This window comes from Xiphias gladius, chromosome 4 (genome assembly GCF_016859285.1).
Source record: "Xiphias gladius isolate SHS-SW01 ecotype Sanya breed wild chromosome 4, ASM1685928v1, whole genome shotgun sequence".
NCBI classification, from domain to species: Eukaryota; Metazoa; Chordata; class Actinopteri; order Istiophoriformes; family Xiphiidae; genus Xiphias; species Xiphias gladius.
The window spans coordinates 3,848,176-3,862,980 of NC_053403.1; the positions used below are offsets into that span (position 1 = coordinate 3,848,176).

Genomic DNA, 14,805 nt, shown 5'->3' on the forward strand with positions numbered 1-14,805 from the left:
CTATAATGATGCTGTTGAGGGTCAGAGGAAATCCATATGCATTGAAGAGGGGTCCTCTTTATGGCAGAGTGGCTGCGCTGCTGAGCATCGTTCCCCTCAGCCTTTTGTAATGGGGGGACGGTGTGTGTGAGCTGGACCGTGGCGATAAGGCAGGTGGCCTCCCCTGAGACCCAGCTGTGTAGTTGATTACCCTCTGATTCAGTTAACAGCCATTGTCCGCAGTGATTAACTATGTTCTGTGTCCATTCTTGGAATTGAAGTCAATTATAGCTGCATCTGATATGCTAATGGGGAGGTGCGGTTTAAGAGACTGCGATGCTGCACACTGACATACGCTCACTTGCCAGTTTTTTAGGAAGGCCTAGCTAAAACGAATGTAGCCTTAATACAATTCATCTTCCCTTCATGAATTATTATTTTGTCCACCCCATTCGTATCAACGAGGGTAGGCTAAATAACAGAAAGACCTCTCTGTATAATATAACACGGTTCAACAGCACCACAAACTGCAGCCTCCAAACATGACCATAAAGTTGAATCAACACCTCTCTAAAACGGTTTAATCAAAAACTCAACATTGTAACCTTCATAAAGGGAGGATGTATAGCAGGACGGTTGTATTAGACTGCATTCGTTTTAGCCAGGTGTGCCTAATACTCTTGCGTGCGGTGTTTTGTTTATAAAATGTTTTTGTGTCCGATTGCGGGCTGTCAGGAGGCATTACACACTTAAACTAAAAACTGTAAACTGAAAGTGAGGTTGTTGTGACAGTGGCCTGTGCTGCAGGAGGGTGGGTGGGAGGGTGTTTTTTTTTTTGTGGGGTTTGGATCTGCACCATCAGATCTTCAGCAAACACTCATGACTGCCAACTATGGTAGCTTTGAAGTTTATCAACTCATGATCAAGATCACATTAATTTAATTAAGAACATCGTTAGGAATTATTACATATACTGTTGGGATATATAGTAAATAATTCTGCGCCATATTGTCCCTGCTGGCTTTCCATCACGTTTCCATACTTTGGCATACTGTTTTATGATCGTAGACAGGGTCTCTTCCTCAGACCGGTTTCCTCATGTTCTCAGAATCCTTCAAGGCTTTTGGCAAATTCTACGTAGGCTTTCCTCCTACCCAGAAAGGGAGCTAATCCTTTTTCAGTTATTGTGTTTCTTTGTTACTAAATTGCATCAACAAACACAGGGGCCCAAAGGTATATTGTGAAAACATGACTATTTTTACTATAGTCCCTCGTTGCCAGGAGAACTTGATAAGGCATACATGACTTAGTACTCTTTGCCAAGTGGAGATACATAGGATGAAAAACATTTAATAAAAAGAGCCTCAAGTATAGCTGTAATATCAGCCGAATTTTTCGGTTTTCCTGTTTTCACCGCGCCGACAGAAACAAAATGAATGCATTCCTGTTGGAGCGGGTTAGAAAAAGACCTACGGCTGCAGCCTTGCTCTCTAACCTTTGGAAACAATCCACTCCTCATTCACCTCCGTCCACAGGCTGACAGCTGTGCTTATCCAGCAACATGCCATCTTTTGGTTGGTCAGTTTGTCAGATTTACAGCAGAAGGGTGCAGCGGCTTGTTGCGCAGCTGAGTTATACCTGTGCCCCTACTGTCATCCTCATCTAAATCACTCACAGACTCCTTTTTATTTCACTAGTCATCAGTAGTTTTTGTTGTGAGCGAAGCTAATGCCTCTTTATTTTTCCTCCCCTGTTGTGATGCTGCCTCACTGGTTTTTCCTGGTTTTCGCTGAGTATAGGTTCAGTTTAATGGAGCTTACTGGACGGATCAACGGCTGGCTTTCTCTTTAACAGTGACAGTGATAACTGATGTCTCCTCAGTTTACACTTCTGATACTTCTACACGCCTGACCCCAGTGTTATGTTTCGACTATAAAAATGTCAAGTCATTGAAGCAGCCCAAAGGGCTTTTTCACTGTCTCTTTCAACAAAGCAACACATGTACTGTTTTTGACAGTGCTTAACTGTGCAGCCTGCATAGTTTGTTTTGTTTCTTACTCATTTCAATGCATTTCTACTAAATATACTGGGGTTCAGAGCTGAAACAGTCAATTAACTGAGTAGTTGATCAGGAGAAAATTCATCGCAAATAAATTACATTTAAAAAAAAATCAAAAATCTCTAAGACCAAATATGGTTAAACATGGATATTTTAATGACTGAACAATTAATCAAGAAAATACTCAGCGGATTACACGATACTATAATAATAATTACATCATTGCTTGTAACCCCAATAGAGTTATACCAATATATTCTCACAGTATTAGACTTTTTCAAATCAAATAGCCAAATCTCAGTGGATTATACTGTAGTTTGCTCTGTCGGGTTTTTTTTTTTTTTTTTCTACTTGACAACCTCAGAGATAGCAGTCTAAAGCAATCAAACATGCTTTAATCAACCTCTCAGCTACACTCAACAATAAATCTGATGCTTAGCCTTTGTTGGTTTATTTATTTTTCTTTTTCCTTTTTTTTCCCCACAGAGGACTGACCAAATATAAGTGACTGCACTGTATTGCACAAGATTTCTAGCTATCCATATTTACAGGGGTGGAGAGAATAAAGCAGCGCCTGTACTGTAGGATATATCGTACAGCTCAATACCCCAGTGCAAATACCACCTTTTGTGGAGGTTTTAGAGGGAAGTCCCTGAGACTTTGGAATAAAAACAAAAGGGGGAACCTAAATTTTAAATTAGAAGTTTAACGGGCTTTGTATTGATGTTTAACTTATTGTGTTGTGGTTTGTTCTACTGTACTAGAGTGTGAGCTATCTTATCCAAGCCCACTGGTATTTGAGGTGTTTTGGGACACAGGAAATCTCTCTAAAGCTGCACAAGACACGTAGAAATGTAGTAAATGTAAAAAGTGCTTACATAGGAAAAAAATGACATTAATTAGAGAATTTCTCCCCTTCTTTTTCTATCTCCCAGCTTCTGGACATGAAGGTGTTTGTGGACACAGACTCGGACATCCGCCTGATACGCAGGCTGAAAAGGGACATTTCACAGCGTGGACGGGACATCAGTGGCATTATCAAGCAATACAATAAGTTTGTAAAGCCGGCATTCGAGCAGTACATTGAGCCCACGGTGCAGGTCGCTGACATTGTGGTGCCCAGGGGTCAGTGGAAACTTGATTTTCTAAATAGAAATATACCAGTCCTGCTTTACAATATGTCCACACTTTACTTGCTACTGGTGTTACTGGGCTTCCACTGATACAAAAATACACAGGTGTGCTGTCAATGAAGCAGCTTTGTACTGGTCACCAGCAAATCTTTAGTACTGCCGTCCAGGACAGGAAAACATTGAATATTGATGAATTCAATACATTTGGCCTACCATTTTTATGTTAATCGAAAAGAAAAGAGGTTTCTTGGGGGAATAAATATGTTTATAGGTGTCATACTATTGATGGTAGTGTTATGGTACCTGCCCTGAAACCAGCAATGGTACAGAAAATATCAAATGATACTCTCTGTGTAAGCACTGAATAGCTTCATTGGGCAGTACTTTCGGTCAGAGAATTATCAGCAAATCCTTGTTCTGTGTGCTTTAAACTTGTAATTTTTGCAGGTGGAGAGAATTTTGTAGCGTTGGATTTGATTGTTCAGCATGTTCACAGTCAGCTGGAGAAGGTAAGGATAACTCGGTTTCTGAACTTTGTGTTTCTCTCAGGCCTTTACTGATTTAAGCAGAACATTTAGCTTATCTTTGTTAGTCTTGGTTCAGTCAGTGTGGGTTTTTCTGTAGAAAAAGTGCTGCCTCAACTTAACGTGCTGATAAGAGTATTACAGCTAGTTGTCTATAATCTGCAGTCGCTGCTGCTAAAAGAATATTTTAAACACAACAGACATAACCCCGATCACAAAGCAAACAGGCTTCATAATGATCAAAATAATAGCTTTCTGTATCTTTGTCTATTAAATCCTCTAAACAGTAAACTAAGAAGTACCTGTACCATGACAACTTGGAGCTTCTTAGGTTTCATTGATCAGCTCACAGAAAATATAGTCCATGCATGGTGATATGTGCTCAACTAATAAGCTTCCTGGAGTTTAGAAAGCCCGCTGTCCTGCCTCAGAACGGCCACTTCTGGCCTGCCTTGCTCCTATCCTCGATTAACTTAAACCTTGGAAAGGTCTTGGTTTGATTTAAAAACACGGAGGTGTGGAACAGTGTGAACGTGGTCTGTGGTGCTTTAATGGCAAACAACTGTTGGGCCTGCGCACGCAGACTTGACATAAGAATACGTAATGTTTAACACACAAGACTAGGCTCTAAATTTCAGTGTCTCAAAATGTATATACTGTCCGACACCTATCTGGATGCTGGTTAGTATTTTATCTGTGGCCGTTAAAGTGTTTGTTTAAAGCAAAGGTTTTTGTTTTACCACTTCCCCCCTCTGCTGGTTGAAAGAGGTAACTGATGGTCAGGGTTTTTCTGCTGTTCTCTGCAGGAGGACAAACTGGAGTAGACCATTCTGCTTTCACTATCTGCTTAACAGCCTGTGTTGTAAGGGTCACATTTCTGGAGGAAATCATGCACAAAGACGCAGTGAGCTATAGTTACCCCTCAAAATGATAAAATTACAATAAAAGCAAACTGAAAATTCAATTTTTTCAATCTGGTTATCCCCTTCTTCCCTCTATACCCCATTGAACTTGGTGAGGCAGAGGTTTACACTTAGTACCTGAGATTAATGACCCTGTAAGGAGAGGATAGATGTCTTTTTGTATTTCCCCCCACACACACACACGCACTACTGTCATCCAGCCATACCAAGATATGATTTGTTCCACCTTTTAACATATTCATTGATGGCCACTAGCGGAAAACAAATAACATCTTTCGCACATACGTGCAACACCTACATTATGTAACATGGATGAGTTGAAGCACGTGAGCACAGGTTGGCACGATACTGTCCTGTTTCTGTTAAATTGAGCTCATTTGCTTTATTTTGTTCTCCTTTTACTCGTGTTAAAGTGTTTTTGTATTCATGTGTGCGTTGATTAGGTAATTTATGGTCTTTCGTGGGGATTATAATTTTTTTTATTTACTTAATTAGATGTAACCACTGACATACAGGTTTGGTTATTTTCATATGGCTGCCCGACTTTTTTTTTTTTTTTTTTTTTTCTGTGAGAACCTTCAAATTTCAACTGAAAAGATCAAAATGGGGGTTAAACTCCGCATTGATATTCATGTTCTTGATTGTTTTGGAACACATGCCACAAAGCAGATGCATGCACATCCAGATACTTTTAAATTAAGTTCACTTCAGATCTTTACTGTACAAGAAGCAGAATTTTTTTTTTTTTTTTTTTTTTTCAGTGAGGCACCATAAACACGTAAAACATGAACACAATACAGACACAATACAATAATACAACAATTGAAGGTGTTAAAAGTGCTATTATTACCATGTGGTACAGAATACAATAAAAGCTTCTTGTTATAAAAGCAAGGAAAAACTGCTAGAACCCGTCGCTCCTAATTGTCAGAAATGTGTTTTTCCCCTGAGGGGAGAGTATCCAAACCTTAAAGAGAGAATCTAATCTGGATTTGAAAGCTACCCACATGCTGGATTGATGCTGCCAAATGTCAGATTGATGTGTTTAGGAGCATTAATTCACTGTGTCGCTGTCTTTTTCTTTACGATTTAAACCAGAACACGAGAAGGAGTTTAATCAAATGGAGAGTTGGGACAAAGACGGAAACTTTTTTTTCCCCAAAATGAGGGCTGGATGAAATACAGTAGCTGAAATCACATAATGATATTGATAAGAATATTTTACAATATCAGTATACACTCAGTTGCCAGTTTGTTAGGTACACCTAGCTAAAAACTAATGCAGTCTATTGCAGCAGACCTGCATTAAATCCCACCTTCTACCTTTCTGATTTAGTCTACCCTCATTGATATAAACGGGGTGGACAGATGGTAAAAGCACCTGCCAGCATTACTCAGTACAGTTAAACAACACCACAAACTACGTCTTCCGAAATGATCATGCCAGTGGAGTACAGTTTACATTGAGTTATTGATTTGAACAACAGAATTTTTTAAACAATAACATGATATGATCATATCATCACGCTAAAAGTCAATATATGATACTGTTGAACTATTGCGCAGCTCAACATGAAATTGTTGTTCATACTTGAGGTAAAGTTGAGTTTTTGGAGTCGTATATTTTAACAGACAAACATTTATTTTGTTTTAAATGTTTGAAATTGTTTTGGGGACTTCATGTTGTGTGTTACACTTTCTCAAGAACGGCTTGTCTCATGTTTTCTTTTGTTTCTCACTGTTTGCACACACTCGTGTGTGTGGTTGGGTGTGTGTCTCCTTGTGCGTGCACGACCCCCCTTGCCTGGCTGAATGCTGTGTTACCCATTCCAGCGTGAGATCACTGTGAGGTATGACTGTCAGTGCTTTTTTTTTTTATTACTACATCTTCTCCCTCTTACTTCCTTTTTCTGCTGTTATTTTACTCTTTATTTAAAAACAAAGACACAGTGACCAGTTGTCTTGTTTTTTCTGATTTTTTACTTTTTAGCTGATAAACAAAAACCAGTCGAACCATTTTAGTCTCGACCTGCCTTGTTCGGTTCCACAAATACTTTGCTTTTTTGCCCGGGACGTCTTTCATCATCTCTAAGCAACAAGAGGCAGTAGAAGGGCAAACCATTACCAACATGCTTTGATAACAGAAGAAAAGCCCTCAGTCAAATACAGGATCGCATTACATTACGTTCTGGTCTAGGTCTACTGGCAGTGTAGACATCGATCACCTTAGGCTTTTGTACAGCGGCTTGGACTCGGTGTGATTGTTCAATTGGTGCACTACAGCGAAAACATTGAATCTCATAGTGAAAACAAAGTGTCTACCTTTTTGACTGGTTATTCACAGAAATGAAAAATATGTCAACACACAGTTAGAAACATCATGAAAACCGCTTCAGGTCATTTAATGTGTGAAGAATAGGGTAAGGCCTAATAACAGTTTGAATTTGCCTCTTTTTCACTGTTAAGAAGCCTCAGTGGCTCCGCAAAGCTCAGAAATACCACCGGGACCATTTTATCCCCTATGTGCAGTATATCAAAGTTTAGCTGAATATTTTCTTTTTAAGCAATTGCAGCTGCACGAGTTTGGTCACCCCTGAGTAAATTTAAATTACACATTTAGGTTTTTTTTTTTTTTTTGTTTTTTTAAGGTAAAAGAAGTATATACAACCCCTGCAACAAACAGACATTAAAAATTAGCATTTCTTCAAATGTTAATGCTGTTAACTGTTACTTTTTATTTCACGAACTTCAAAAATATAAAAAATTAAACAGTAATTGTGACGTGTGCAAAAGGGGCGGCCAAACGTCTGCATACAACTGTATGTCCTTCTGTTAAAAATTGTGTCCTGTCAGTGGTGTCCACCCTGATGGAGCCGAAAGTTGCCTTGAAGAGTTATAAAACCCGTCAAAATTTTAATGCACTAAAGCATCCAATGAAAAATTACTGGTTAAAAAATGTAAATCGGACAGTAAAGCTGGACAGAATAAATGAACCATGTATTCCACTACTATCCAAGCTCATCAGCCATTTGCAGTCCATATTTATGCTCAACACAGTTAGATCAGTTTTTACTCAAAGTTATGAATCCCAGAAATATCCTTATTGTTTTTCATTACTGGAAGAATTTGCATCCCCAAAGTTCCACAGGCCACGTCCACACAGCCACGCTAAAACTTAGCCAAGCGAGCAAACTGGGCAAAGTGGGACACCTGGTCTTTACCTTAAGTCAGTGGGAGATAATCGATGCTTTAAATATTACCGGTGTAGTCCAAAACATCTTAAAGCAGCAGCAGTGAATCTTACCGAGAGTTTTTAGCCGGATGAAGTCCTCTCTATAAGAGCTGAGTTCGATTCTTAGATCAATTACTAAATGTGCAGGAATGGAGGCTGCTCTCAAGGCTGCACTGTACTGTACCGTCCTGGGCACCAAAGAACGGCGGATCTTTATTTTCAGCCTCTAAAGTAGCCTGCTGCTGTGAGAACAAAATGAGTCACCAAAAATGAAAAATTGAATCGAGCTCGCTGCTCCTCAGCCCAGGACTAGAAAATATTTGTTCAGTGTTACACAGCAGTGACATAGTGGAGCTGTTGACCTGCTCTAATACTGGTCTTTCTCTTCCTTTCTCTTTTCCATTTTTTTTTCTTCTTGTCCTGTGTATATTTTCCTTTTCTGTATTTCTTTATCTCTTCCCTCCCCCCACTTTTAATCACTTTATTACACCATGTACATATCTGTCCCCTTCGTCAGAGGAAGCTCCGCTGGGATATGTGAGACTCCCCTTTTGCATCCTCCTTTAGTTTTGTAGTTTTTATGCACTCTGGTCTTTTCCTGTGCATTTGGAACAGAATGAACGCCTTCAGTGTAGTTAAGCCAACATGCTTTTTTTGCTATTTTTGATACCTTTTTTAACCAAAATTCGATGATAAAACACTAAAGTTGTTATGGCAGAAAAGCATTAAACTCATTTGCATTTCTGGGTGTTAAAGCAGAAGCATGCTTCGTTTCCTTTAAGGTAGAAACCGAGCATGCACAAACAAAACATCAGCCGTTTTATAGCAACAGAGATAATATTCATCTGGGTTCATTTCAAAGCATGCATTTGAAAGGGTATGCTCTTCATTTGTTAATTTATGGAGCTGCATTTCTTGTATATATTTTATATATAGCTATAGAGATAGAGGTATTTATAGATAGATATCTATATCTAGAGATATCGATAGATAGATATAGATAGATCTGTGTGTATATATATATATATATATATATCCCCAGTATAATGAACTTTTAGGTGAAGTACCAACACCTTGGCTGCTTCCTGGACTTAGCGACCTAAGCAGAAAGACACATGTTCATTTGCTTTTAGATCCCAGCTGCTTGTCTAACACCAGCATCTGGGGCCAGTTGCACAAAGATACTCTATGTTAAGACTGGTCTATACAAATACACCACGCTTACTTTTGGTCAGAAGCTTGTCTGACGTTAGTCTGCTCACATTAATAAAGACTGATTTTTATTTGTAATGCTAAAGATTTGGCCAGCCAACCTCCCCACGCTATCTTTGGCTATATTTTATTTATCAGTGCCACTCGCAGACAAAAACAGACAGGAAAACATATCGCAATTTTTAGTTTTTATGACAATATTATGAACAAGTATTGAGATGGGAAATGGTTTTAAGAAGCTGCCTTAGTCCTGCTTCTGATAGTCCAGAGCTAGACAGCCTTGTGCAGCTGATTAACCTCAGCCAGAGTCAGACTTTTATCTTTGTGAAATCAGCCCCTGTGTAGTTAGACAACCTATTGCAAACATCTGCTTTTGTACAGCAAGTAGCCAGCCTATGTATTAGAAGCAACACACTGCATGTACTGTAGTGCCTAGTTGTGGTATTACTTTAAACATGAGCTGCTGATTTGATAAAGTAGCCTCGTGGCTGGTTAACAAATCAGCGGGTTTCTTCAAATTGACCAAGATAATTCTTCTCAATCTGCAATCTCACCTCGTAATATTTTGGGCTTAGGTGCTGTTTACCGTGTCACAGTAACCCGATGCTTCTCAGTGCAGATATATATGTATATTTTGCACTTCAAAATAAATGTAGACCACCTCAGTCCATCAAAGCAGAGCAGCTGAATCCAGGAGGAAGGAAGAGATAGTGTATTGTATTAGTGACGAAGGCCCTGTGCACTGCAGCTCTTCTGTCAGCTGAGCGATTGGATCACTGGAGGTGGAGTAGGACACCATGTCTTAAAAGAGTTGCTGAAACTAAAATGTTTTCAGCATTTGTGGTTTCAGTGGTGTTAGTGCCCCAGATCGTCTAAATACCTTTTCAGCAAGAATACTATTCTAAGGGAAACGCAGCTTTGGAAATAGTCAGTTGAAAAGATATCACATGTTGACAGGCAACAGTTCCAGCTGATAACTTAAGTGGTCAAAATATTTAACATTAATACTTGCCCTCAGAAAGTCTCATTATTTTAATCCTAAATTTAAAACCTTTCACACCTAACACACTAAACCAGAATAGTATATGATTAAGAAAATATTTGGTCCTAGTCCTTTGCTCCAGTATGTTACTGTATCATCCCTGATGTCAGCATGCCACTTACTTTGTATGTCTGAATGTGTGTTTGTTGGCCACAGATCGGCTCTGGCCTCGGCTCATCAGGGTCAGCCTTTACCCAAGACCCTCAGTGTGATGGAGAGCACACCACAGGTCCGCGGCATGCACACCATCATCAGGTCAGAACACACTTTCACACACACGTTTCACAAGCAACGTCCTCTTAAAATTGCTTGAAACAGAATTTGTAAGAAAATATTTTGCACTCCCATAAAGCTGGAGGACTCGCGGGAGACGGACTGGAAAAAAGAACAGGCAAAATCGAAGAGAGATCCTGACTTTTAATCACTAGTGTGGGTCAAGCTCCGACCATTTTCTTAGCAGAGACACAGTCTTTGTCATCCTCTTTACCCCTGCCGTGTGTGTGTGTGATTGTGTGTGTGTGTGTGATTGTTTGTGTGTGTGTGTGTGTGTGTGTGTGATTGTTTGTGTAGGAACAAGGAGACTAACCGGGACGAGTTTATCTTCTACTCCAAAAGATTAATGAGGCTTCTGATCGAACATGCCCTCTCCTTCCTACCTCTCAAGGTGAGTTTTTGTGTTTGGGTCACCCCCTGCTTCCAGTCCATCTGAAGGTTGAATCTTATTGAAGTAAATAGTATCGGTTATACTCATAAAATAATAGGTGTGGCTTTTATTTTATGCTGGTGTAACCTTTAGATAACTATGTTATTAATCTCTGTTCTGTTCTTAACATCCACTTGACTGGTAAATGTGAAAGTGGCAGGTGAATTTCAAGTTGAAATGACAAGATGTTTCACACGCTGTTTTCGGTTATTCTTTCCGTCTCCACGTCCCGTTGTCTCTCTGCAGCCAGTATCTGTGGAGACACCTCAGGGTGGAGTCTACGAGGGCAAGAGGCTGAGCGGTAAACGAGTAAGTCAGCTTTTATTCCACCCTGGTTGTCATTAAGGTGCTGTTGGGTTAATTGAATGATCACGTTTCTCTGGACAGACATGGATCTAAACTGCAACTTGACTGGTTGGTGGAGGCGTACAACTGCGAGGCTGTCTGATAACTATTATCTGTTTCTTCACAGTATTATCAAAGCTAGAAAATTAGATGATCGTACTATTCTGGTTTAGAAAATTTGTATATTGTATCACGGCTAATGTAAAGTCCAGTTGACGCAGTGAACGTTGTGAAGTTTGGAAAGATTTATGAGAAACCAGATTTTGTGTTCAGCGACGTGCGTGAGGGTTTTGGTGTCTTTGAGCTGCCAGGAAAATGTTTGATACATTAAGGGATGTGTTGCTAACAGCAGGTGTTTTCATGCAGATATATGAGGTCTTCAAAGATGATCGCTTTGTCCTTTCAGTGTTCTCAGATCCAGATAAGCTGCTTATCCCATCAAACATTCTCAAAAACGTTGAAGTCCTCTCATCTGTGTTTGTGTAGATCACTGGTGTGTCTATCCTGAGAGCAGGAGAGACCATGGAGCAGGCCTTGATGGCTGTGTGTAAAGACATCAGACTGGGAAAGATCCTCATCCAGACCAACCACGACACTGGAGAGCCAGAGGTTTGTGAGTTTTAAACATTACAACCTCTGTTTTCTGTTAGATACAGTATCACATGTCCCGTAAAGCACAAAAGTAATGCTTCGCAAAGTAAAATTATTTCATCCAAAGTTTTATAAGCGTGATGACATTGAAGGCAATGACACTTTAATGTCCAATAGCGTGTGTCAGATTGCTAGAGCTAGCTCTTCATCACTGAAGAATTACATCAGGGTTGTAGAGATCAGCAACTTCACGTCTCTTCAGTCGTGCGCACTTTCCTTTTCTGTGTTCTGTTTTTTTTTTTTTTTTTTTTTTGGAGTATAACACCATACATTTAACATGTCCCTAGTATTCAGAAGGATTAAGCCTTTTTCCGAGATTAAACGTGGTTTGTCAGAATATAATGAGATTCTGTTGACGTCACAGCTCCAAGCTTTCAACCACAAAAAAAAAGGTTTGGTCATTCAGCACGATGGATTCCAGTTTTCTTGGTTATCAGCTTTGTTTTCTTACTGTAAGGATGGAGTTTCTCGGGCCTCATCACTGCTTCCAGCAGCATTTTCCTGTTGCTTTTATAACTTTATCTGGGTTGTAGTGTTTAGATTTCCAAAATTAATTCCGTCCCTCATGCAAACATTGTACACATTGACAAAGTGTGTAGCTATACAAGATGTTTCAACGTATATTAGTCAATAATTAATAAACAGTTGTCTCATATTGTAACTTTTGATTTTTCTTTCAGTGATTTAAGGATTTTAGCTATTAACATACTGATTGAGGTGGTGAATCTCACAGTATCTGCACATTCTCTATTCATCCACTGCCTTGTTTCCTTCCTCCAGCTTCACTACCTTCGCCTGCCCAAAGACCTCAGTGAGGACTACGTCATCCTGATGGACAGCACCGTGTCCACTGGAGCTGCTGCTCTCATGGCCGTCAGGGTGCTGCTGGTAGGTCTACACAACTCTTCAGGTGTTCTTTCTAAAACACTGATGTCTGGTTGTCAGCTTATTAACCTTAAGATAATTTTATCATTCCGAACTTTTGAAAAGGGGAATGCTGAAAACTTTTAAACTGGCATTGAGGAAATTTGGGAAATTTCAGGTTCCCTTAAAGCTACTGTAATTTGATATATAGTCACTCATTTAATAATAATTGAATAGAAAAACAGGGTTTGGTGATGGGGTACCCTTAACCCCTTCTACACTTTATTTGACTCTCACCGTGTGTCATGTCTACTAACACTTAAATCAAAGTGAATTACAAAGTGTGCAAATGGATGATGGCCCATGAAAAGCCGCGGAGTGCTGCAGGCGAGTCTTTATGCTTTGTAGAACATTGTTCAGGCTCAGCACAGACCGTCTTCGAATCAAGGCTCATGTCACCGGTTCCCTTAAAGCTCCTGATGAAGCTGAAATGGTTAAATGTGTCGAAATGTGAGGTTAATTTTTGTAGTCACATTTGACAGTTTGAATGCTGATGAGGCAGGAAGGTAAAATCACTTACTTTGATTGAAATCAGCTTTAAAAAGAAAAAAAAAGGTTTAGTCATTCAGCACGATGGATTCCAGTTTTCTTGGTTATCAGCTTTGTTTTCTTACTGTAAGGATGGAGTTTCTCGGGCCTCATCACTGCTTCCAGCAGCATTTTCCTGTTGCTTTTATAACTTTATCTGGGTTGTAGTGTTTAGATTTCCAAAATTAATTCCGTCCCTCATGCAAACATTGTGCACATTGACAAAGTGTGTAGCTATACAAGATGTTTCAAGGTATATTAGTCAATAATTAATAAACAGTTGTCTCATATTGTAACTTTTGATTTTTCTTTCAGTGATTTAAGGATTTTAGCTATTAACACACTGATTGAGGTGGTGAATCTCACAATATCTGCACATTCTCTATTCATCCACTGCCTTGTTTCCTTCCTCCAGCTTCACTACCTTCGCCTGCCCAAAGACCTCAGTGAGGACTACGTCATCCTGATGGACAGCACCGTGTCCACCGGAGCTGCTGCTCTCATGGCCGTCAGGGTGCTGCTGGTAGGTCTACACAACTCTTCAGGTGTTATTTCTAAAACACTGATGTCTGGTTGTCAGCTTATTAACCTTAAGATAATTTTATCATTCCCAACTTTTGAAAAGGGGAATGCTGAAAACTTTTAAACTGGCATTGAGGAAATTTGGGAAATTTCAGGTTCCCTTAAAGCTACTGTAATTTGATATATAGTCACTCATTTAATAATAATTGAATAGAAAACAGGGTTTGGTGATGGGGTACCCTTCACCCCTTCTACACTTTATTTGACTCTCACCGTGTGTCATGTCTACTAACACTTAAATCAGAGTGAATTACAAAGTGTGCAAATGGATTATGGCCCATGAAAAGCCGCGGAGTGCTGCAGGCGAGTCTTTATGCTTTGTAGAACATTGTTCAGGCTCAGCTCAGACCGTCTTCGAATCAAGGCTCATGTCACCGGTTCCCTTAAAGCTCCTGATGAAGCTGAAATGGTTAAATGTGTCGAAATGTGAGGTTAATTTTTGTAGTCACATTTGACAGTTTGAATGCTGATGAGGCAGGAAGGTAAAATCACTTACTTTGATTTGAAATCAGCTTTAAAAAGAAAAAAAAAAAAAAAGCCCGCCAAACCATAAATATAAATATTCAGTAAGAAAAGAAGTTCCTCAGTGTTAAATGTGCGTCGTCTCTCTCTACTCATTTCCCTCTGTGAAAGGACCATGATGTAGCAGAGGACAAGATCTTCCTGTTGTCCCTGCTAACGGCAGAGATGGGCGTGCACTCGGTGGCCTATGCTTTCCCCAAAGTCCGCATCATCACCACAGCTGTGGACAAAGAGGTCAACGACCAGTTCCACATCATACCAGGCATCGGTGAGGAGGTTTCCTATTCTCTCTCTGATTGTTATTGCACAGACAGTAACCTGGTGTGTGGATACATTTTTGGGATTAAAGTAAAACAACAACAAACCATAAACTTAGCACTACAGGAATGTGAAGGGACGGAGGTCAACTTCACACAGATCTGCTAGTTCACCACCTTATTTGTTGT

The 14,805-nt window shown here is 39.7% G+C and overlaps 1 protein-coding gene across 1 annotated transcript in view; it reads left to right on the top strand.

The window, feature by feature from the left end:
* si:ch211-243j20.2 (uridine-cytidine kinase-like 1) overlaps positions 1-14,805 on the top strand; it is a 31,818-nt gene that overhangs the window by 13,188 nt on the left and 3,825 nt on the right. Inside the window, exons 7-15 of the mRNA XM_040125257.1 lie at positions 2,974-3,163; positions 3,619-3,680; positions 6,452-6,468; positions 10,261-10,359; positions 10,675-10,768; positions 11,054-11,116; positions 11,639-11,761; positions 12,584-12,691; positions 14,471-14,627. Coding sequence (XP_039981191.1) covers positions 2,974-3,163; positions 3,619-3,680; positions 6,452-6,468; positions 10,261-10,359; positions 10,675-10,768; positions 11,054-11,116; positions 11,639-11,761; positions 12,584-12,691; positions 14,471-14,627 — 913 coding nt within the window. The remainder of the gene's footprint in view (positions 1-2,973; positions 3,164-3,618; positions 3,681-6,451; positions 6,469-10,260; positions 10,360-10,674; positions 10,769-11,053; positions 11,117-11,638; positions 11,762-12,583; positions 12,692-14,470; positions 14,628-14,805) is intronic.